At 33.7% G+C, this 25024-nt stretch overlaps 3 protein-coding genes and 1 non-coding gene across 23 annotated transcripts; 2 read left to right on the plus strand and 2 right to left on the minus strand.

The window, feature by feature from the left end:
• Window positions 1-96: 96 nt before the first annotated feature.
• On the minus strand, window positions 97-179 carry TRNAL-UAA. The gene has a single exon. It is a non-coding gene; the product is annotated as a tRNA-Leu (tRNA).
• Window positions 180-10205: 10026 nt separating this feature from the next.
• Window positions 10206-14104, plus strand: LOC106759627 (splicing factor U2af small subunit B). Of its 14 annotated transcripts, none has more exons than XR_002667511.1 (7): window positions 10206-10635; window positions 10715-10796; window positions 10929-11052; window positions 11405-11959; window positions 12686-12739; window positions 13034-13141; window positions 13911-14104. XR_002667511.1 is itself a non-coding variant. In XM_022779718.1 (5 exons), exons 1-4 carry the CDS (start codon window positions 10312-10314, stop codon window positions 11823-11825), a joined length of 951 nt encoding a protein of 316 aa, XP_022635439.1. In that variant the 5' UTR covers window positions 10206-10311; the 3' UTR covers window positions 11826-11843; window positions 13034-13667. The 14 variants fall into 14 exon arrangements, 2 of the variants coding, with proteins under 2 accessions (XP_022635439.1, XP_022635440.1); XR_002667508.1 differs by lacking the exon at window positions 13911-14104 and adding an exon at window positions 13225-13667; XR_002667507.1 differs by lacking the exon at window positions 13911-14104 and having other exon boundaries at window positions 11405-11843; window positions 11923-11959; window positions 12686-12755; window positions 13034-13667.
• Window positions 14105-15885: 1781 nt separating this feature from the next.
• LOC106759512 (splicing factor U2af small subunit B-like) lies at window positions 15886-18794 on the plus strand. 7 transcript variants are annotated; one of them, XR_002667514.1, is made up of 7 exons: window positions 15886-16326; window positions 16412-16493; window positions 16626-16752; window positions 17092-17536; window positions 17653-17661; window positions 18336-18391; window positions 18552-18794. XR_002667514.1 is itself a non-coding variant. In XM_022779722.1 (6 exons), the coding sequence occupies exons 1-4, from the start codon at window positions 16003-16005 to the stop codon at window positions 17516-17518; spliced, it is 960 nt and encodes a 319-aa protein (XP_022635443.1). In that variant the 5' UTR covers window positions 15886-16002; the 3' UTR covers window positions 17519-17536; window positions 17653-17681; window positions 18552-18794. The 7 variants fall into 7 exon arrangements, 5 of the variants coding, with proteins under 5 accessions (XP_022635443.1, XP_022635441.1, XP_022635442.1 ...); XR_002667513.1 differs by lacking the exon at window positions 17653-17661; XM_022779722.1 differs by lacking the exon at window positions 18336-18391 and having other exon boundaries at window positions 17653-17681.
• Window positions 18795-21159: 2365 nt separating this feature from the next.
• On the minus strand, window positions 21160-24314 carry LOC106758672 (histone deacetylase HDT1). The gene is made up of 10 exons (XM_014641623.2): window positions 24166-24314; window positions 23769-23842; window positions 23472-23689; window positions 23237-23259; window positions 23111-23149; window positions 22856-23025; window positions 22067-22147; window positions 21805-21895; window positions 21524-21647; window positions 21160-21436 (listed from the first exon to the last, which is right to left on the minus strand). Exons 1-10 carry the CDS (start codon window positions 24176-24178, stop codon window positions 21376-21378), a joined length of 894 nt encoding a protein of 297 aa, XP_014497109.1. The 5' UTR covers window positions 24179-24314; the 3' UTR covers window positions 21160-21375.
• Between the last annotated feature and the right edge of the window lie 710 nt (window positions 24315-25024).

The following is a 25024-nucleotide window of genomic DNA, read 5'->3' on the forward strand; positions in this document are numbered from 1 at the left end:
AAAAATTAAAAGTAAAAAATTAAAAGTAAAAAATTAAAAGTAAAAAATTAAAAGTAAAAAATTAAAAGTAAAAAATTAAAAGTAAAAAATTAAAATTGCTGGCTGTGGGGTTCGAACCCACGCGCACTTATGTGCAGAAGATCTTAAGTCTTCCCCCTTAACCTCTCGGGCAAACCAGCTTTTTATATAAAAAATTTGGAATTAAATTTATCATACAATTATCCAATATCCAACAGAAATAATTTCTTCCACCCTTTTACCTCTCTATTGTGTTAAGCGTCTACCCTTCTTTAAATCATTGTAAACCATCTGCTAACCTAATCCTAATTCCAATTACTTTTTTTTTAAGATTTACATTGATTTTATATGCTTCAAGTCAAAGGATGTAAGTTTAGGTAAAAAATATTTGTGTTCAACTCATTCAAAAAGAAAAAACATCATCCAAATGTTTTATTTCGATTAGTTATGTCACTGTTAAGGGAAGAATAATAAAAAGTGTAAAGAAATTAAGAAAAAAATCATTAAAGGTGTCACATAATTTGATTACTATATTAAAAGCGGCAAAGAGTGAAAGAGGAGAAATGAAGGAGAAAAAGATGTAGGATTTGAAAATATGAAATGCGATAAAGAAAGACAAATAAGGAAGGGGTTGATGCTTTTTTTTAATTGTTGAATGGGTCAAATAAAAAAGCAGTCAAAAGATTACATGGATATAGTTGAAAATATGAAAGAATAGGGAGGTGCATGGTGAAATATGAGGTGCAAGGAGAAACACTTTTCAATTTTTTATACAGAAACAAATTTGAATTACTTTGAAAAAAAAAACTAAAAATATTTTGTGATATCTTTGTGTGAATGAAGAGTGTTTCACTTTACACTTCGAAGCATTTCATCCTGCACTTTTAAACTATAAAGAAAATTCCAATTTTAACCCTAATTAAAAAGTGTTTTTCTTTTTTAAATGTGGTTAAAGATTCCCAAGAGTGAGATTGAATTTCATAGTCTTAGTCTTACTTGCATGGGATTTCACCCCACTTTCATTTCTCACATCACCATTACCCTTTTCTCCTTTCTCACAACATCTTTCCTCTCCTTTCTTATCCTTGCCTTACTTTCCTTTCTCATAGAGCACAACACAGTCACACAATAAAGTCTTTTTTTTCACACCACAGCAGCTGCCACGGTCGGTCGCTGCAAGCTTCTTTTTTTTGCAACCCAGGTACAGAAACTCGAGGCTCTTTTTGTCGGATTTGATTTTTCCTTTCTTTGTTGTCTTGCACGCACACTGATACAGGATCTCATTTTAGCATTTTAGTTTCTCATTCTCTTTGTTGTGTTTCCCAGTCGTGTAGAGGCATTCTTCTTCTTCTTCCTTCAATTTTCGTCCATCTTTCGTTGCTCAAACGTTGTTAGAGGTTGGTTCATGGTTTTAAAATTTCTTTTGCTGCTTTTGCATGTTTGTAGCATGTTTATAGATTGGATATATAGATTGAATGATTAGAAATTAGTTAAATTTGTCTGATTTGGTTGATCTATCCATGGTTTTGTGATATGAAACTCGATAGGCATGTATCGAATATGGGTAACTGATACAGCCAACATCAAATGTCAATATCCGATGTAGGCTGTATCGGTTTCTCGTATCCGATACATGTCTAATGTGTTTTTTTTTACTTTGTTTTACGGTTTTATTGTATGTTTTCTTTTTTTATTTTATAGGTTGTTCTTTTTATTTGAAATGAATTGTTTTATTTAAAATATTTTATTATTTAATTGTTTTTTTGAATAGTTTATTATTTAATTGTTTTATTTTAAATATTTTATTATGTATTTGAATTAATTATTTTTTGTTATAATTATTTTAAATATTATGTTATAATAATTTTAAATTTTCTGTTTTAACTTTTTAAATGTTGTGTTATAATTATTTTAAACTTTCTGTTTTAATTTTTTAATTTATAGTTATTTGATTTTTATTTTAATAAAATTGTTATGATTGAATTAATTATTTATTTGGTTTAATACCAATTTTGGTCCCTCTTTTTATAGGGTGTGTTCAAAGTTGTCCTCCCTTTTTTCAAAAGTTCACTAACATCCTACTTTTCGCAAAAAATGTGCATGCTAGTCCTTTTTGCTTATGGGGTTAAAAAGACTAATGGCAGAGCTGCCCCCTGACACAAATTTAATGAGTTTGACATTTTTGGTTGCGAGTTAAACTGAAATGTTGAATCATACTGTTAGCAAAGTGATTCATGGTTGTTGTTTCCAAATTTGAAAACAAAGGTTAAGGTTGTTGGTGATTCGTTGTACACTTTCCCAAATTTAAAAGCAAAGGGTTAGGAATGATTTCTTCACAAAGTTGTTTTTCTTGTTCAAAGAACTGGCAAAGGATTTTCGCATTCCTCACACGGTGTTGTTTTGAGGGGAGTTGGGATAACCCCTATTTGCCACTGTGGTGATTTTGCTCTAACGAAAGTTGCCATAACTGTAAGGAATGCTAGGAGGCAATTTTGGGGATGTCGTCATTACAAGGTTTTTTGAATACCCTGGTCACTTTTTTGTGTATTGGATTTTATGTGTTCACACATTTTTGTGTTTTTGTTGAATAATAGGGTGGATTTACAAGTGGGATGTCATGTAATTTTTTCAAGTGGGGTTGTGAAAAGAACGTTGATGATACATATGGTACAATTGTGAGGCCAAACAAGAGGATATGTGATTTCGAAAATAATGTGAAAGAGTTGCAGAGAAGGATAAAGTTCTTAGTTGGAGTTGTGTTTGTTCTTATTGTGCTCAACATTATCATATTGTGGTTGTGTTTAGCTTGATGTTAGGTGGGAAATGTGCAATGTATGTTTTGTTGACGTAATGGATTAGGTGTTTAGCTTGATGTTAGTTGTTTTGTTCATGTAATATTAGTTGTTGTAATATGAGTGAACAATTTGAGTTCTTACAACAAAGTTTGTTTTAGTCCCCCTAATGGTTTAAAATTGTTAATTGTGGTCCCCTTTTACAAAAAAAATGTGCAAGACGCTCCCTAACATATATGGCTATCATACATATTAAGGAAACCTAACAGAACATATTATCACATAATATTTGTACTTCCAAATATCACAACATAATAAGAGTGCTTAATAACATTATCAGATATAATAACATTATATCACTAATAGATATAATAACATAATATCAAAGTGCTTAATAGCACTACAAAATACATAATTAAAATGCTTATTAAGTGTACAAAATACATAATTACAGTTCTTAATAAGACTACAAAGTAGATTCAAATACATCAAAATTTTGAGTTAAATCTGTGAAGCTTTTCTTCTAATATTTAACTTTTTCCTTGCTATTGGTGGAGTTGAATATGAGATCGAATCTTGAGTTGGTTGTGGTGGCTGATGGGATTGGGGACTTGCTAGCTGTGATGGAAGTGGGGGTTTTGTACTTTGTGGGTGTGATGGTTGTGCTACTTTTGTTGGTTCTATGATGGCTGAACGTAAAGGGCAGAGTTTTTTGTTGTGGCCCATTTCACAGCAGATGCTACATTTCTTTCTGTGGCCACCAACACTTATTTGTGTCCCATCCTTAGTTAGCTCCCATGGCTCCAATATTCTTTTTTTTCTTTGGCCTCCCAGGCAACTTCCTCTTAACTGGTGGCAGTACATCATGGAAGCTTGCTTTTCCCATAGGAGGTTGTTATTCACAGGATAAATAATGGACGCATATGCTTCTTCATTCACTGCTCTGTAATGTACAAGAATGAAGAAAATGGGTTACCATATACGAGTCATTCAAATGTGCATGTAAGGGAAACAACGTACCTTGGGGAATGACTATGAGGTATTTATGTGCTTCTTCATTCATTGCTATGATATTCAACATCTCTCTCTCCCAAGCCTGGGGGTACGTGCTTGTGGCAGCCCTCCACATCAAATTCTTCAATATCTGACCAGTAAACTTTTTCCTAAAGTTAGCATAAAGGTGCCTGATGCAGAATCTTTATTTTGCCCTATGCAAAAACTCTTGAATAGCTGACATCAACCCCTGACAACATTTTAATCAAACATAAATGAAGCGTAAAGTGCAAAGAATAAAATAATGTAAGTAATGCATGTACCTTCTGTTGGTCAGACATACACGTACACGCCCCACAAATTTCATTACCCCCAAGGTCTTCAATCACGTCTAACTATCTTTATTTTTTACCTTAACTAATGCATATGCAAAGGGTAGCATTTGCTCATTTGGGTCCCTATCAACAGTAGTAAGCAATTCTCTCTTATAAAGACCTTAAAAAAAATCATCTAAACAGATGATGGGCCTACAACTCAAAATTATCCTTACATGCTTTCAGACAAACATATATTATTTTGAAGATGGACTGACCATTATCAGTGTTCACTTTAACCTTCACCGTTGACCTTGGGTTAGATCTCAAAACCTCATGTGCGTAGTCATAAATCCTTCTAAATTGTTCTTTAAAATCTCCTTCACGTTGACTTGATGCCATTAACTTCGCCCTTCTTGCTTTCGAAATTGATACATTAGTGTTCCATTTCCTTAATGCTTTATTACGTATGTCTTGGACCCTTATACTAGGATTATCATGTAAAGACTTATCTATTTCATGACTCAACCACTTAGTATTCATCATTTTAATGTTCAGTTGCCTGCTGCAAGAATGAGTATCAACAATCTTCCTTAATTGTCAAATCTTGCGTGATGGCAAATAACCACAGTAAGCTACCCATGGATACTTTTTTTCCCACCCATCCATCTCACCCTCACCCTACGGTTATCATTTTTTACAAACTTAAGAGCCTTCCCAACATGAATAGCATAGTTTCTAATGGCTTCCTTAAACTCCTCCTTATCATTAAATATAGTAACAAGTTTCCATTTGTAATCTGTAATTGACTCTTTTTCCCAAATGTAGGAAAGGGACCTCGACTTGGTCTGTTCGCACTGTCATCCGTCTCACTACAACTGTTTTCTGGAGTTAATAGGCCATCAGACTCCCATTCATCATCTGACAACCCCCTACCACTGTCTTCGACCCCGTATTCTTCATCATTGTCTTCCAAATCTCCTGCCTCCTTCAAGTTTTCATCACCACTAATATGTGGTTCATCCTTAATATGCACTTCTTCCTCACTGTGCAGTTCTTCCTCACTGTGTAGTTCTTCCTCACTGTGCAGTTCTTCCTCATTGTGCAATTCTACTTCTTCGTCACTGTCCATCTCAACTCCACCATCTTGCTCAACGTCCATTTCCTCCACCTCGACTGCACCCACTTCCTCCACTAAGCCCTCTTGGTTAACCTCCACTGCACCCACTTCCTCCACCACACCTTATTGATTAACCTCAACTACACCCAATTGCTCCACCACGACTCCACCATCCTGCTCCACCCCCACTACACCATCCTGATCCACCTCCACTCCACCCTATGTGTCAACCTGCACTCCATCATCTCTTTCCAAATAACCACCACAGTCAACAAGACCTTCCTCAACATGCACTTCATCATCAACTTCTTCCTCTCCATTTCCTTCTACACCAGCCTCAACCCCACTACTTTCACCGCTCTTTGCAGGCCCTCGACAAAGGTAAAGAATTTCCTTCTCATTTTCTACAACCTATGGTTTGTTCACTTTATGCAACATATAAGTGCACTTTCCCCAAATATTTTGCCACATTCGTCATGTTCATAACTCCTTTATCGTCATTTAGGTTATGTAAAACATGTTGAATATTGTAATATAACTCTTCTACTTCAATGTAACATATTTCTTTAAGTGAAGCCATTACTCCAAAATAACTCCATGTATCGGGGTCAATGTCCCAAAAAGATATCTCCTCACCTATATACTTAAAGGGCACTTCCTTTATCAAGGTCCCACCGTGGTGGATCACTACCTCAAACCTATCGTTAGACATCCCAAACCCTACCTGCAAATGGAAAGGGGACCACTCAATAAACTTAAATTAACACCCATGGGACCAATTTCAACATCCAACGCGATTACTCTTTCCATAAGCCCCCCTAATACGCGACAAATAGAATAATATTTTAATCCATTCCATTAGAAATCAAATACATAATCCACTCATTAAAGACAACAAACATAGTCAATGATAGAAGATATCAATGCTTTAGGTAAGAAAACCAACAACATAAGTAAGAACACTGACCTCACTCATCACCAGGGCTGTTGAACGAACCACGCTCTTCAATGAACCACAAACGCAATCACACCACGAACGCAAGAACACGAAAGCAATTTCACCACGCTCTTCTTCAACCTGATTCTCGAACCCTAAATCGCCCCCAATTTAGCGACTTGATTTTACCCCTAAATGCAGTTAATCGTAATTTTATTTTAACCCTTAACCCTCTTCTTTTACATATTCCACGTAATTTTAAACTACATTTATTTCAACAACTATAATTATGTCATAGTGCCATGTCAATAATGAGTGTCCAACTAATCAAATTTGTGCCAGGGGGCAGCTCTGTCGTTGGTCTTTTAATGCCGTAAGCAAAAAGGACTAACGTGCACAATTTTTGCGAAAAGTAGGATGTTAGTGAACTTTTGAAAAAAAGAAGGACAACTTTGAACAGACCCTACAAAAGGAGGGACCAAAAATGATATTAAACCTATTTATTTCAAAAATGCAGTGAATGTGGGGTTTGTTTATAAAGATGAAATGGGGTGTTTTTCACGAGTGGTGGGTAGTGTAGGGGTGTAGGGTGAAAGGGTGCAGAGGTCATAAATACATCTTTAGTGATTGGAGGAAAATGCAGGTGGAGTCAATGGTGGGCACAAACATTCTCAATGATCAAAATATTAAACTTTTAAACCACTTATTAATTAGGGGTATTTTAGAAAATTGGAGGTGTAGGGTGAAATGTTTGGAGGTGCAGGGTGAAACACTCGTGAATGAAATGTTATTTTTGATGATAATTTTAATTTAAGATCTTTTTCCTTTATTTATTAGATTTGAATTAGAAATTTTTTATTATTTGGTTAGCAACCTGTTTAATTCACAACTTGTGGTGGATCCAACAAAGTTCAAATATTTTCAATTTATTATTACATTAACTGGATTAACTCACTGATTAACCCGAGGCTGAGTCTAATAACCTATTTTGACAATACTAGACCATAAAAGTTTTTAAATAATATAAAAATATAACATAAAATTATTAATATTACCTTTTACTATTTCATATTTAATTTAAATAATCTAAAATTTTAATTTTAGGTTTAATGTCTCCATAGGTCCTTATTTTCGTCTAGAATTTCAAATAGGTTCTTTTCTTATTTGGTTTCTCAATTGGGTCCTTATTTTTGAAAAATTGAAACAAATAGACCCTTACCGTTAAATTGGACAAACGCTGTTAGACTGGTGTGTACGTGACACGCTTACGGAAATGTTTTAAATGACCTGGCAAGTTGTAACTCAGGTGAATTTTTACTTTTTTTAAATTAAATAAATTGAAAAAAAGTTAATTAAACGAGTTGATTTTGAAAATTAAGGATTTTGTTTTGAGAGTTTAGGGTTCACTTCATCCATCAATGAAGAAAGAAGAAGTTGATGGTCGTTCGTTGGCGGAGAGCGTTGGCAACGACGCTGGCTGCGAGTGTTGGCGAAGGTGCTGGTAGCTGGTGTTGGCGGCAGAGCTGGCGTGGGTAGGTTTCCGCATCGGACCACAGTAACAACAACGACCTTACTTCCTCCTCAGACGGTGTTGGCGGTGGTGTTGTCTTCTCTCATATGGTGGTGCTGCCTTCGGGAGTAGTATTCATATTTGTAACATTTTATTATATTAATAGATTCTTTGGGGTAACCATGAGTCAGGCCCTTTTATTTCTCGGTCTAAGCTATAGTTCGCCAATACTTGTGTGTGCCATGAGCCACTTGATCGCAATGTTTAATTTTCTGTTCTCTCATTCTTAGGTTCCACTTCATCAAAACCCAGTGATTAATATATATAACACAATTATATTAGTCTAGTTTTATATTAAAAAACTGAAATCTGAGTGTATGAAAAATATGATATAATCTTTAAGATTGTGCTTTAAGATATATAATAGTTGAAAATATAAACAAATTGAAATTAAAATTGTGAATTGTTTTTCAAGAGTTTGCTATAAATACAGTAAGTTTATACTGTTTATTTCAGGAAGACAGAGTTGAATATGAGTTTGCCACTACTTTTGCAGTTTGCTTCTTTTTTAACAGCCTTCATTATGGAAGTACTTGAACTAAATTCTCATTCATTTGTTGACCCCAGATGCATATTTTTATACAAGTATGAAAATTTTGGTTCTGATTTGTCTAATGTCTCCTATATAATTTTTTTTTAAATGTGCAGTATGATAGGAACAATCATGCTTGGAATGGGGTATTATACAATAATGTATGGACAAGTCAAAGGAAATGAAGAAGATACAAGCTGTATATAAATCATGAAACACGTAGCACAAAAATAAGGTGGTTGAAATCTTTGGATCGTCGTTGTACAAAATATCTGTTTGTGTATATGAATATAGTGTACATGTATCTCGGGTGTTACCATATTGATGAGTTTTGGAATGATGAAATTTGTTGTTATTGCTATATAAAAAAAGGCAAAGTGTAAGCAAGATTGAGAGTTTATATCAGTAGAAGTTTTGCTTTTACTGGTGTAATTGCGAGGAGCCTTCTTTTAATAGAAAAAGAGAACCAAAATTATCTTTTCCACAAAAAATTAAAAAACACTCAAAAGTTATGAATTAAACTATAATATTTTATAAAATCAAAAGCTAAAGTAAAAGTTTCATAAATCATTAGTATCAAGTTGCTGTGAGTGTAAGAGTACATGTCAATATTAACAAATTTACAATTGGCCAATTCAATCATAAATACTTTAACGTGATTTTCTAAGATAATTAGCCAATTCAATCATTAATTAGGCTAATATTTTATAAGAGAGAATTTTGTTTTCTACAGTGGTTCTTTTCCATTTAAGCAGGATTGCTTTTCATGAAATGTGTAAGAAAAATGTATAAATTTGTTTTCTTATGCAGGGAAGCCCTGTATTTAGTGGGTTAAAACATCTAACCAAAGTTCAGTTGAAAAGGCAACAAAAGTGACATTTACACGCTCTGCTGGCTTTAATACTACAGTCTCAAATTTTAGCATTGTTTTTAATTGTGTCTTACATGATAGAAGATAAATAAGTATTAATCTTACATATGTTCTGATATGCTTAAATTTAAATAGGTTAAAATCATGATGGCTTTGCAAGAAATGTTTGACATTTCTATTGCAGAGAAGTTTGGCATTATGTATGCATAAAGATATGTCACTAAGCACCAAGTGTCTAAAAACAGCAAAAACGTATATTTATATACAATAACCATTTTCAAGTTTCATTGAGTTCACCAATAGAGGTCTAAATAATTGAATACAACTTCTTTAATGACAGAAGGACCATTATATGAGAGAGGCCCTGTACAGAGACAAAAGCAAAGGCAAGAAAATAGGGATATGCAAACTCAACAGCACAACAATAACACCAATTATAAGATTTATTTCGAGATTTATCTATTCTAGAAGGCAGCACCACTGTGTAGGAGGAGGCAACACCACCGTCAACACCGTCGGAGGAGGAAGTAAGGGTGTTGTTGTTATTGTGGTCCGATGCGGAAACCTATCCACGCCAGCACAGCCGCCAATGCCCGCAGCCCGCACTGCCGCCAACACCCGCAACCAACACCGCTGCCAACGCCTATCGCCAACGACCTCCAATCAAGAGCATCAACTTCTTCTTTCATCATTGCTGGTCGAAGTGAACTAATCTCTCAAAACAAAATCTTAATTTTCATAAACAATTCGTTTAATTAACTTTTTTTCAATTTATTTAATTTTAAAAAAGTAAAAATCCACGTCAGACTGAGTTAGAGTTTGCCACGTCATTTAAAATATTTCCGTCAACATGTCACGTACACGCTAGTTTAATGATGTTTGTCCAATTTAACGGTAAGAGTCTATTTGTTTCAATTTTTCAAAATTAAGGACTCAATTGAAAAACCGAATAAGAAGGAGAACTATTTTAGATTTTGAAAAAAAAAAAAGACCTCTAAAGACATTAAACATTAATTTTACTCTAACTTTCGTTTTTTTCTTTTATTTCAGTCTCACACTTTCCCTCTCTTGTTTTTAAACAAAGGTTAACATCCCATTTTCTCAAACCCTAGGCAGCAGCAAAGAGAAGAAGTAAAACCGCATGTGAGCCTTGTGGTTGCGGCAATGACCGAACACTTGCCATCAATATTCGGGACGGGGAAGGTCATGGTGAATTGTCCGTTCTACTTCAAGATCGGCGCGTGTAGGCACAGTGATAGGTGCTCTTTCCTCCACACGAAGCCGAACATAAGCCCTACCATTCTGCTCTCCAACATGTACCAGCGCTCCGACATGATAACCCCCAGCGTCGATGCCCAGGGAAACCTCATCGACCCCCACAAGATCCAGGACCACTTCGAGGAGTTCTATGAGGATATATTTGAGGAGCTCTCCAAGTACGGAGAAATCGAAAGCCTCAATGTCTGCGACAACGTCGCCGACCACATGGTATATTCCATCACCCTAATCCTAATCCCAACCCCTTGTTTTCTCCATTTTCATTACAATTGAACGCTGTCGTTTTCAGGCGGGCAATGTATACGTTAAGTTTAGAGAGGAGGAGCATGCTGCAAATGCTGTCAGGAACCTCACTGGACGGTTTTATGCCGGTTAGTTATCCCCTTTTCTTTTGGTTCTCCGCAACTTCTCATCCATTCTGTTTTCCTGAGGTTCATCAATGCACGCCATTCTGTCTCCGTAATCTAAATACTGAGCTAGTTTGGTTGTTTGTATGGGTGCAGGTAGGCCAGTTATTGTGGATTTCTCGCCGGTGACGGATTTTCGAGGAGTTACTTGCAGGCAGTATGAGGAGAATACTTGCAACCGCCGTGGCTGCAACTTCATGCATTTGAAGAGAATCAGCCGGTAAAACTTTGGCTTTGGTGTTTAGGTTCTTTTTTTTTTTCCTTGAAAGCGGTGGTGTTTGTTGGTTACATGTGTTTTCGGGGGAGCCTTCACAAATTCGGATGACTATTTATTCTGAAACCAAATTAGTAGAAAAACTAAGTATAAAATTCCAACTCTAAAGCTATTAAAGTCGCTTCAATCCAAAACTAGTTATAGACTCGATCAATTGTTGAACACCGAATTAAACATGCGAACATTTACCAATGGTCGTGGTAGCGAATATTTCAATTCGATTCTGGATCATCTAGTATGAATTCAAGCATGCTATAAAATTTAAAGCTTAACTTTGTCTGATACATGTTATGTACAGGGATTTGAGACACCGATTATTTGGGAAGCACCATAGAAGGAACAGCAGAAGCAGGAGTCCTTACGGGCATCGCAGCCATGATGAGCGGTCCCATCGTAGTCATAGCAGAAAGTACGATGACAGGGACCACCATCATGAGAGTCGTGGTAGGAAACACAGAAGTTCGAGTCCTGGACTTAGGAGAGGAAGAAGTCGAAGTCCTGGACGGAGGAAGCACCGCAGTCCAGTCAGAGATGGCAGTGAGGAGAGGAGGGCGAGAATTGAGCAGTGGAACAGGGAGAAGGAAGAACAAGATCCTGGAAACAATACTAAAGCTGATGACATTGACAATGGTAACAAGGGGTACTCTCTAAATGCTAGCGAATCTCATGGGCATCAGCATCAAGAGCAGGAACAACAAACTCCAAATGAGGCTTATTGATCTGTTTATGTTATTATGGTTTGTGTTCTCTCCCTTTTGTTTGCCTATTCATTTGGATCTAGGCAGCATATTTTATTCTAGAATATACCACCCACAGGATTAATACAGCTCACCACCCATATTCCACTGTGCAGGTGCACTTCTCTAACATGGAATGTGTTTCCTTCTTCCTCCCTCCCCTTTTTACCTTTTGGATTTTCCATTTTTTTATAGACATGATATTTGATTGCGTGTGGATGTTTGAGCTTTGTAGGTTATTCATAACATTTTACTCTTTTGAACTATGTTTTCAACCATCTTTCTGCATTACTTGGTCACTCTTCAGTGATGGAATGTACTAGAAATACTGTTGAGCCGAGCTTTGTTCTTGTTTCTACTGTATGTATGAAGGCCAGCTAAAAACTTGTGAATATGTTATTTTCCTTGCTTTGTGTTGTTCCTACAAGTGTTTAATAGTCCTCTAGACAATAATGTTTTGCCGGATCTATCTTCCAAAAAAATTATATTCTGTTGTCATTCATGCCTTTCGATCTCTTCAAAGGTGTTTGTCAATTTTTCACTTTTCCCTCTTTCGTAAATTTCAAAATAGTCTTATAGCATTTTTTTCTAATATAGTCCTTTAAAAAATTGCCTCCTCTTTAATGATTAGAGTTTTGTAGCTTTTTCATGGTCTTCTGTCTTAGAAAACGGATGCCCCTTTTCTGAACTTGCTAATTGTTAACATTCATAGGGGATTTTGATTAATGACTCCTATCAATTTCAACTTTTTCACAGTTTCTGTTTTAGTGTTCATCTGAACTTTCATTTTCTCTCTTGAAAATTTTAAATTGGATGATGTTTCACTGGTATGAATTTTGCAGGTTTAGGTATTATGAAATGAGCCCTCTACTTAGTTGAAGTTCACCTCATTCATGGTACTAAGCTATCGGAGTACGTTTTAATGGATCTTTAAAACATTGCTTTTATTGATAAATTTATTAATCTTTATAATAAATATTTCAAAATTAAAATAGTACAATTTACAAGGAAAAAAATAAAAAACCTTTACATTTTCAATCTATTATCTCAAATCTGAAAGAGGTAAAAATGGTTAAAAAAACCTATATGCTGAGGATATCAAGTCTTTCCCTTAACCTCTTGGGCAAACACTAACTTGTTGAGGTTGTACTTTAAAACTAATTTAATTTAACTAGTTTTCGATATTTCAGAGAACTGCTCAAAAGAAGCAAGCCTCTACCATCCTGGCACAACAAATCTCCTATATTACAAATCCAGCACAACAAATCTCTTATATCTCAAATCCTCGCTGACATACTGTAAGCTATCCCTGACACCCATTCCCTTCATTTTTTTTTATTCTCATTAGTCCGTGCTTCGAATTAAACACGGTCTTTTTCAGACGGAGAATGTTTGTTCAGATCAGAGAGAGGAACGGAAACCTCACTAACCAATTGTATTTTGGTTAGTTGTGTTTTTGCTCTGTTTTGTTTGGTTAACTGCAACTTGTCATTCATATTGAAACTTTGATGATGGCAAGCTAGTTTAGATGGAATAAAAAAAAATTTTGATAATTGATGAAAACTTTCTAGATTGTGCACACTCAGTAATATATATATATATATATATATATATATATATATTTGAATGTGGTGGGAGAATTGGTGCGTATTATTCCCAATGACGAAAAGTTTAGTAATCTGAAAGGGGGGCGTGGCGTTCAGCGATAAAAAATCACTGGGTCTCCCTATTGCAGCAACTTACTATCATTGTTGCTTCTAAGGTTGAGAAACCCATTTGATTCCATGCCCTGTCCCTTGTCGATACTTGGCATTCCGAGGGATTTCCAGTTTTCTCCCAATTCCCACATTTTACCTCTATATCTTATTATTCCGTGTATTCTTCCCTTTTCTGACAAGTTTGAGTTGGTTATCAAGAACACATTATGGCTGGCACCAACAAATTAATTTTGAAGTTTTTTTGGGGTGCATGACTTATTCTGGTGTGTAAGGTTATTGAATTCATTTTAGTCCCTGATACAGTCTTTAAAATTGTAAAATAAAAATTGATATGATTGAAATGCTACAGATGATACGAGTTACAAATGGTGGTGGTATTGTGGATTTAAGTGTGCACTACTGATTTTATGTTATTTTGTATTTTCGAATTCATTTTATTTTATATATGCACGTACATTTTTAAAGGTATTGAACCAATAGGAATTTGTATATGTAAACAATCAGAGATGGTGAATCGCGCAAGAGTGCATTGTTGATGCATCATAGTACTTTGTTTCATTTATATGCGGAGTAATTATATATGTTAAATCCTAAATTGTTCTTATAAAAATGTGGTCTTTCTTAAAATAATTTGCATGACTTTTGTTACACAAAAAGTATTATATTTCAAATGTAGTAAATTACTTCAAAATGATCCTGTTAGTCAGGATATGAGCAATGAAATTAAAATCTTCGAGTCCATAACTCAATGCAAACGAGTAATGGCAAGGTAATACATCAGCTTCCATACCATAATGCAAAATAAAAAGTTTATAAACGGAGACAATTATTTATTTTTCTTCTCTATGTTCAGATATATTATAATATTAATAAGTTGATTTGAAATTTCACCATATCAACATCTAGATCTAAAGAAAAGTAATAGTGTTTGATGAAATAAAGATAGAGACAGGTTGGTCTAAATAAAATATTTAGATAAAATAATATTTTTTTTCATGTTTTAAAAAAAAAACACCATGAAGTGGCATTGGGCCATAAAGTTTTTGTGGACATTGAGGGTGTAGCTCCAACCAGGCAAACCTTTGATGCAGTTTTTGCATTGACATGCCTTCCTCCAACATCTATGTAAGGGAAAGTACACTTTTACAGGAAAATAATAAAAAAAAAAAACAACAAAACAAACTCTTATAGAATTCGTATACTACCATGTCTCTCATATTCTTGGAAATGAATCTTAATATACTTTTTACACGACCATATTTTCGACGCCATTATTGTAAAATTACACTTACAGAATAATAACGATAATAATTGTTATAATAATAATAACAACATAATAATAATAACGTCAATAATAATAAAAAATAAGAGTATCAATAATCTATATCTATATATAAAGAATTCTCCTATTTTATATATCTATTTTATCTTTATAGTATAATAGTCGTTAAATGCTTTTTTAAAAATAATCGTTATTTTAAAATTTGTTGAATTAAATGACTCTTTTTTTTTTTCTGTTTTTGGTTTCAATCGTAAATTTGTGGAATAAATTTGTTATTTTTTCTTTTGTTTCTTTTATCATGTAAAGATATACTTAAATTTCATAATGAATAAAAGTTTATTTTACATATTAACTTAATCCATTTACAAATATTATAACTTATGTTATAATATAAATATTTAAAAGTGACCATAATTATGTTTCTACTAATAATAAAATAATAAATGCCCTAAACTATTGAATATTGTTTGCAAGAAAATTTATACAAGATTTTATGATTTTGCTAAAATATTCAAACACTATTTTCCTTTACAGATATAATATATATATATATATATATATATATATATATATATATATATATATATATATATATATATATATATATATATATATANATATATATATATATATATATATATATATATATATATATATATATATATATATATATATATATATATATATACACACACTTTTTTCACAATTGACTTGAAGCACACGTGAGACTAAATTAATAAAAGTTCTTTTAGATTATATAGTCTTTCTAGAAAATGAATTCAAAAATTGAATATAATTATTAATTATTTTATGGAGGTGATAGATTATTTTAATGATGAAGGATGAATTACTAATTAGAAACATAATGTCCATATTTAATAGAAAAAATGGTTATCATTATGCAAATTACTTTCAATTTTTGTTTGCAGGGATTCAACTTAACAATCATCTATTTGAATTGATTGGAAGGACATCCAAACACACCCTTAATTTTTGGTTCAAAATTAAATTTAAAGAAAACTATAAAGAAGTATCTAGAAAGATCCCTACTGCACCATATTCTGGCTTCTTCATTTCACTACAAATCCCCAATTTCTCAAACCCTAATCAGGAGCCAAGAGAAGAAGAGTAACCGCATTTGAGCTTTGTGGTTGCGGCAATGGCGGAGCACTTGGCATCGATATTCGGAACGGAGAAGGACAGGGTGAATTGCCCGTTCTACTTCAAGATCGGCGCGTGTAGGCACGGGGATCGGTGCTCTCGCCTCCACACGAAGCCGAGCATAAGTCCCACCATTTTGCTCTCCAACATGTACCAGCGACCCGACATGATAACCCCCGGCGTCGACGCCCACGGCCACCCCATCGACCCTCGCAAGATCCAGGACCACTTCGAGGAGTTCTATGAGGATCTCTTCGAGGAGCTCTCCAAGTACGGCGAAATCGAAAGCCTCAATGTCTGCGACAACCTCGCCGACCACATGGTATGTTCCCTCACCCTGACCCTAATCCTAATCCCAACCCCTCATTTTCTCCATTTGTATTACAATTGAACGCTGTCGTTTTCAGGTGGGGAATGTATACGTTCAGTTCAGAGAGGAGGAACATGCTGCCAATGCTGTTAGAAACCTCACTGGAAGGTTTTATGCCGGTTAGTTATATCCTTTTCTTTTCGTTCTCTGCAATTTTTCATTCATTCTGTATTTCTGAGGTTCATTGATGCACGCCATTATGTCTCCCTAGTCTGAATATTGAGTTGTTTTGGTGGTTTGTATGGGTGCAGGTAGGCCAATCATCGTTGATTTTTCGCCGGTGACGGATTTTCGAGAAGCTACTTGCAGGCAGTACGAGGAGAATACATGCAACCGCGGTGGCTATTGCAACTTCATGCATTTGAAGAGAATTAGCAGGTAGAACTTTGGTTTTGGTGTTTAGGTTCTTTTTTTTCCTTGAAGGTGGTTGTGTTTGTTGGTTACATGTATTTGGAGGAGCCTTCACAAATTCGGATAATACTTTATTCTGAAACCTAATTAGTAGAAAAACTCAGTATAAAAATCCAATTCAAAAGCTATTAAAGTCGGTTCAACCCAAAACTAATTATAGACTCGATCATGAACATCGAATTAAACATGCAAACATTTGCCTATGATCGTGGTAGCGAATATTTCAATGTGATTCTGGATCTAGTGTGAATCCAAACATGCTATAAAATTTAAGACTTAAAATTTTCTGATCTATGCTGTGTACAGGGATTTGAGACACCAATTATTTGGGAAGCACCATAGAAGGCACAGTAGAAGCAGAAGCAGGAGTCCTTACAGGCATCGGAGCCATGAGGAGCGGTCCCATCGTAGTCATAGCAGAAAGCACGATGATAGGGACCACCATCATGAGAGTCGCAGCAGGAGACACAAGAGCTCGAGTCCTGGGCATAGGAGAGGAAGAAGTCGAAGTCCTGGTCGTAGGAGGCACCGCAGTCCAGTTAGAGATGGCAGTGAGGAGAGGCGTGCCAGAATTGAGCAGTGGAACAGGGAAAAGGAAGAGCAGGATCCTGGAAACAAGACTAAAGCTGAGGACATAGACAATGGTAACAGTGGGCACTCTCTAAAGGCTAGCAAATTTCATGGGCATCAGCATCAAGAGCAGGAACAGCAATCTCCAAATGAGGCTTATTGATCTGCATATGTTATTATGGTTTGTGTTCTGCCCCTTTTATTTGCCTATTCATTTAGATCTAGGCAGGATACTTTTTTCTGAAATAGACCACCCACAGGATAAATACTGCTCACCACCCATTTTCCACTGTGCAGGTGGTGCAGGTGCACTTCTCTAATATATGGAATGTGTTTCCTTCTTCCTCCCTCCCCTTCTTTTACTTTTTGGATTTTCCATTTTTTTAGAAGTGATATGTGATTGCATATTGATGTTTTGAAACTTACGTATGTTAGGTTATTCGTAACATTTCATTGTTCTGAACTATGTTTTCAACAATCCTTCTGCCTTGTTTGATCACCCTTTATTGCTAGAATGTACTAGAAGTACTGATCAGCTGAGCGTTTTTCTTATTTCTATTGTATGTACGAAGATAAGCTAAAAGCTTGTGAATATGTTCTTTTTCCTGCTTTGTGCTGTTCTTACAAGTGTCTAATAATCATGTAGTCAAGAAATTTTTTTAGGATCTGTGAAAAAAAAAATTGTTTTACTGTCTTTCATTCCTTTTGATTTTATCAAAGGTGTTGTCATTTTTTCACACTTCCCTGTTTCACAGATTTAAAAATAGCCTTGTGGTGTTCTTAGCTAATATAGTTCTTTAATCCTTTTTGATAATTTGAGTTTTATAACTATTTCCGTGGTCATCTTCTGTCACTAGAAAAATGATGTCCCTTTTCTCCACTAGCTAATTATTAATATTCAACGGGTCTCGCTCCTGTATGCATGTTACCCTGCTTCATTTGCATTTGTTGATCCACTGTATACATCATTTTACTATCAGGTACACTAATCAACACCATACATGAAGACTAATGAACGACCGGTTTCAACTCTTTCGTAGGAGTTTTTATTTCAATTAGTTATTCTTTTATTTTGGTCCGTGGAAAATTGAAAATTGAAACAGTATGATGTTACGCTGTTATGAGATTTGCAGGTTCAGGTATCCCTGCATATAAAGAAACGAAGTTAATTCCAGTTTACCATGGAATTTGTACAGGTTGATTCTTCTTGGTATGCTCTTTGGAGGATGTTTTAATGAGTCTTTGAGCTGGCAACTAATCGTGTAGGAGTAGGATGAATGAGAAAACTTCTGTCATTTGCAGGCTGAGGAAGATGCTTTTCTTTTCTTTTATGGAATATTAGTATGTGTATCCTTTACAACTCTATTGGTTACCCACTTTTGAACTTGATTTCCCGTTTCTAAAATTGTTTCTTTTATCAGACGCCTATCCTTATTTTATTTCTTTTTCCTTTTTTTTTTGGTATGTTCCGGGGAGTAAAAGTGGATAGTATTTATAAAAGAAACAAAATTTTATGACTTTGAAATGATAAATTATTATTTAGTAATCATTTGAAATAATTTGATGAGTATATAATTCTATTATTTTTCATCTAGAAAATGTCTATTTTTTTTAGGATCTTGCGTAATTACAGTGATAGTTGTTTTTTCTTATGTTTTGTAGTATCTTCTTTCAGATAATGCTATAATGTAGTGCGGCGATTATTCTAAGAAAATAAAAGTAGGTTAAAATAATGAAATGCAAGCTTTTAGATTCAGTTAATGTGAGAATTTAAAGAAAAAAATAAAACTATATGCAAAGAAGATTTAGTATCTCGTTTTTTTAGTAGTCCTTAATCTCTATACTTGATGGAAGTATCTCAATCTCAAATTAATTTAATAGGGCCTACACAAATGATTGACCGTATAGATAAAAAAAAACTTTTTATTTTTAATGAGGATCTATTAAATTATAAAATTTATAAAAATATAAAATTATAAACTATACAATTTTTTTATTAAAAAAATTAGAAATCCATCTCATCATATTCGTTAGCTATAATAAGAAATGTAAAAATCCGGCTACAAAGCCTATCACAAAATAATTAAGCCACCACAATCAACTTTTACTTGAGGTCAAACTTTAATTAACTAAATCTTAGAGTAGTTGTCAGTGTAATTTTACTGTCAATTCACCAAACAAAATACCCACTGTAATTATTACTGTCAATTATTAGTTAGTTGTCATGTCTCTTGTTGTATGTGTCTATTATTTTCGGTCATTAATAATATTTATGTTTATAATCTTTTTATAGTTTGCAAGTATTAATTTTACATGACTGTCATTCATTTTATAACATAATTTATTACTAATATAAAATATGTATTAACTTTATGTTTTAGGATGACAAAATGATCAGCATTCTTACAAACATTTACAATAATACGGATTAAGATTAATCCTGAAACTTACATATTAAAATGAAACTCAGGATATCTTTCGAATTTGAAGACATAAGTTTCATATCTAATAATATGACATTATTATTATTTAATAATATTTTATCACTAATTAATTTCAAAGACGTTTTTTAATTTTAGAAGATAGTTATATATGGTCATGTCATATTAAATTAAACTAAAATGAAACAAGTGTTTAAATATTTTTGGATCTATAAATCGTACCAATTTCAATTTTTGACCTGTGCAATATTTGTCTTCAAAGGTTTTTATTGTAGTTGTTTTCAATATTTTTTCTTATAAATTCTTAAGAGAAAGTGATGGAAAATAATAGAATCAAAACACTAAAACATACAATAGAGAAAAACTATAAATGGTTTAGGAAATACGAATTAAAGGTAATTAGTTGCAAGGAGTATAACCGTATTTGAATCTAAAAATAAAAAGATAATAAGAAAATTATAATGAAAAAAAAAATAGAACACAAATTACATATTAGATTAGTTACAAACGTTGAATGGAATTACCAAAGTTTAAGTTGTATAGGAACGGTTAAGAAAACAACCAGAAATACAAATATGTAGAAGATAAAGGGAATAAGAGAAAAATGTGAAAATCTGAGAAAATTTTAATAAAGCAATAGAAAATATGATTCGAGGTGTAAAAGAAATGGAAGAGTAGGGAAAAACTAAAATGGTTTTATGATTATTATAGTTCTAATTGAAAAAAGGAAAATATTATTTTTTTGCATTATTGTGTCTATGTAAATTAGGATTTATTTATTATGTGTTTTTAGCATTAATACTGTTTCGAGTTAGTGTCAAAACAACCTTATAGTATTCGGACCATGTATGTCTTATGTTACTTTAAATTTAATTTTTTTTTCATTTTCAATTATAACACATTCATCTTACTTTTAATCTATTTTTCAACTTTCTTATGAAAAACATTAAATAATTTATTTACAATTGTTCACTCTACAAATATTAAAAAACAAATTAATAATAATGTTTGGTTTTAGGATTAAAATATCTTTATTGATTATAAATCATATAATATATATAAAATCTTAACAATAATAGTTAGTTTAAAAATGACATACAATAATATTTTTTAATAAATTGTCAACATAACCTTTGTGCTTTAAAAACTAGATAAATTAATAAAAATAATAATTTGAACATAAATATTTTATATTTATTTGATAGTAACTTTTCTTATCTTTTATTTTTTCTAAAACATATAAAAATTTGCTCTTAGATACCTATTTTATTATTGTAATGACTATCACCTTATCAAAAATTTACTTTTATAACCATTTTATTCGTGTAATATATGTTAAATATAAATTAGTGTTCCCTTACCATTATTATCAAATATTCCCATGAAAATATCAAAGAACAATACTTTGAACATTAATAGAAGTTCCAACAAAAATATTAAACAAAACTTCCGACACATGCATTCACCATGACACTTGCAGGGTTTACTAGGCCAAAAACAAGGACATAACCTACCGTCCTTAAAGTACTCTTACATAGCAAAAAAAAAAATCATGAATAAGCTATCGAACTGCAAAATATCACTGACCGCCATGCTTGGCCTTGGTATGTTGTTGCAGACCACTTTCGGAATTGAAAGACCTGGACCAGGAACACACAAAATATTAACATCAGGTCATCATGCAATTTAACAAAGCTAAGTTTGTGGGCTTTTGTAAAATATCATACTTGCTGCAACTCTTGCAAATAAGTCCACCGGACTTGGGACTCTTGTCCTTAGCTTCACTGCTGGGAGTCTTTCCACCTTTCTTCACGGATTGAGGAGTTTCTGCTTTTAAGTTTTTCTTACCATCTAAATCACAAATTAAAGCAGAGCTTAGTACTGTAGAATTAAAGACAAGTGAATACCTCAGCTTCCAAGTTCATTCATGACATGCATTCACTACAATAATGTAAAACATATTCACTGAAAAAAAATACAGCTATAAACATGCATATATAAGTCTCACCCTTCTTTTCAGGAGTAGCATTTTTAGCTTTCTTGGAAGAGACGGGAGTTTTTGATGCAGATTCATTTGGTCTTTTCTTTCCCAAATCGGCCTACAAAACATATGAATTATAAAATAATTGTTAAGTTACCACAACTCAACATAGAGCTACAAAATAATTGTTAAGTTGCCACAACTCAACATAGAACTACAAAATAATTGTTAAGTTGCCACAACACTATCATGGAAATAAAACAAATAATGACAGGTGAAAATCCAATACCTTCTTAGGAGGGGTCTCTTCATCGTCATCTTCATCACTGTCATCCTCCTCATCACTGTCATCACTGTCAGCATCCTCCATCTAAAAAGTTAAACAGTAAAATGTCACCAACAAGATTCTAATTGCAACTGAAAAATCTTTAAAACTAGCAAGACTGTCTATATAAAAAAATTGCACCTCTAACCTCTACTGTATCTTCAAAATACATTGATTTAGATATATAAAAAACTTTTAATATATTTTAAACTATCAAAATCAATGTAAATTGGACGTCAAGTAGAGCTATAGTACCAAACAAACAATAGAGATTCCAAACTCCACAATAACCACTATTTTAAACTTATTCCAGTTTATATACAGCATACCATCTACAAATATATTCTAGAAAATAATTAAAATCACTAAATTAGCAACATCTGTCATTATAATTAAAATATCAAGTCATGGTTGACCTAAACAAAACATACAAGTAAACACCAACAAATGTCAAATACAAGTTTCCAAGATAATAAATATTAGTCATTTCGTCTAAATCCAAGTCTTCTATATCATTTACTGTTATTACATCTATAAAATAGCACATAGCTACAACTTCCCCTTTAGATGTCAGGGGCAGCTCCACACGACAATGCCACCACTATATATGAAACCCTTGATAAAATTGCAAACAATTTCAACAAAAGTATCTCATCCTAACCATTTGAGTATATTTGACTAGAGGTAGTCATATTATAAACAGAGTCAAAGTATTTCACATCAAGACCAATTCAAAACAGAGAAAAATAATACCTCTTCATCAGAAGTTCCCAAAGCATCATCTTCATCAGAATCATCATCCGAATCCTCATTGTCTTTCTCTGGCTCAACAACCTTGACTTTTTTTGCTACAGCACCAGCCTTAGCATCAGGCTTTTTAGATGCAAGTGCCTTCAATTCTTCAGCTTTCTTTTCAAGTTTCCCTACCATAAGATACATGTCAATTAGCTAACCGTGTAAAATCATGAACAGGCAACAATAAAACTACGATTAAGAAGAAGCAGGTACCATTCTCTGTGTTAACCAATGGAATATCCTCATCACTATCTGTCCAATTACAAAAAATCAAATGTCAGACCAAGCAACTCAATCCAAATGAATAACTATTTTTACAAGTGAATGTTTGAGCCTTACCAGTAAACTCATCTTCCTCACTAGTGCCAGCCAAAACACAACAAAAGTCAAGGAAAAAAACTTGAAAGACAATGACAAATATAAAGCAACGATGCTTAGATGATAGCGAAATAAATGTGTTCCCAGTAATTCATTTGGATAAAACAGCTGCTCCACATAAACCTCAAACATTAAGATATTAGCTTATAAACAGCAATTTAAAAACTTAAAAATAGATCAGTAATGCCAAGGATATTCATCGCCAGAGTAATATGCCTTGTATCCACAGAAATGTACGCTGGCACTTTTTGAACTGTGGGATAGTTCAAACTCCTTCTCCAGAACCAATTCCAGGGATATTTGAGGGATTTTCTCCCTGGAGAGGGTTCCCAGGACAACCTTCTGCTCACCGACCTTCAAGTACAGAACAACAGGTTCATTTGGTTTGTCTTTCTTTGCCTCACCAAGCGCAGCCTACACAGCAACAGGTCAGTAACTTTGTCTACACACAAAAATCTGACAACAAAACATGGCAAACATCCAAAACCCTAACCTGCGAAAGGTGGATGCATGCCTCAAATTCAGTTGGGTCAACCTTAACAGACTCCCCAACCTTAACCTCGGCACCTAGATAGACAAAACCAAAATATCAGATATCCCTACATAAAACCCTAATACATAAACCATCATAATATATACTTCTGCTTACAGCAGTATTAGCCATCAATGATGACACAAGGAAGAAGGAAAGAGAAGTGATGCAATAAATCAGTACTGCAAATTCTTAAAATAACCCATTTTCGTATAACTGAAGAAATGGACGCTTAACAATAGTTCACAGTTCACAGAGGAAATTACTTCGGTCAGAGAAAGAACAAATCGGAAGAATAAAATATAAATGAGAAGAAGATAAAGGAATAAGAGAAAAAGAGCAAGAATAAGATTATTACCCCAAAACTCCATTGGAAGAAAAATTGAATGAAGCAAAGGGAAAGTAGGGTAGAAGACTAGGGAAATGGAAGAGTGGCGGGGAAGACAGAAAGGGTTTTAAGGGTTTTATGAATATTTATAGCCCTTAAAAGAGTTGTTTGATGTCGTGGCAACTAGGGTTTTTCTTTTTTCTAATCCCAAACCTTTGATTTTTGAAAATTACTTCTTCCACCTCCACGTATTTCAACCTACAGCACTTGAATGTCTACAATGCCATAATTACCCTTTTGGACTTTTGAATTTAATCCTAATTTTTTCTCTCTTCTCCCTCCCATGGTCTTTCTTGCATGCGTTTCAATACCTTGTTTATCCTTTTCATATTTTTTTTTCTCTCTTTTTTTTCAACGAATAGACAAGTGCAAGAACTTGATAAACAATAAAACTCCATAATGTTCTTAAGAATTAACGAGTGACTATTTTGCTTATTTTATTCTATTTTAGGTTATAAAAAAAAAAGTAAATTAAGGATTTTAATGAATCAAAAAGTTTTGTATGCCAAGCTTTGAATAAACTAGCAAATCCAATAGACAAAGTTAAAAAAAAAAAAAGAATTGTGTACAGTGGGGACCCGGTGGTATATACAGCAGGGACTCACTTACTGTTCAGTATCCAACCCTAGTGCGAGCAAGGACCCGGTGGTCACCCGGTCACTGCCCGGTGACCAACGAATCACTGCCCAAGAAATGGTTGGGAGGAACGGATGGCTGTTTACCCGGCCGGTTACGACCGAGAAGGGACCTTAGCAAATGGTAATTAAGGTGAAGTAAAATGTAATTAGTAAGATGAGCCTTATATTGGGCCGCGATTAAGGAATAGGTA

This window comes from Vigna radiata, chromosome 4 (genome assembly GCF_000741045.1).
Source record: "Vigna radiata var. radiata cultivar VC1973A chromosome 4, Vradiata_ver6, whole genome shotgun sequence".
Classification (NCBI taxonomy): domain Eukaryota; kingdom Viridiplantae; phylum Streptophyta; class Magnoliopsida; order Fabales; family Fabaceae; genus Vigna; species Vigna radiata.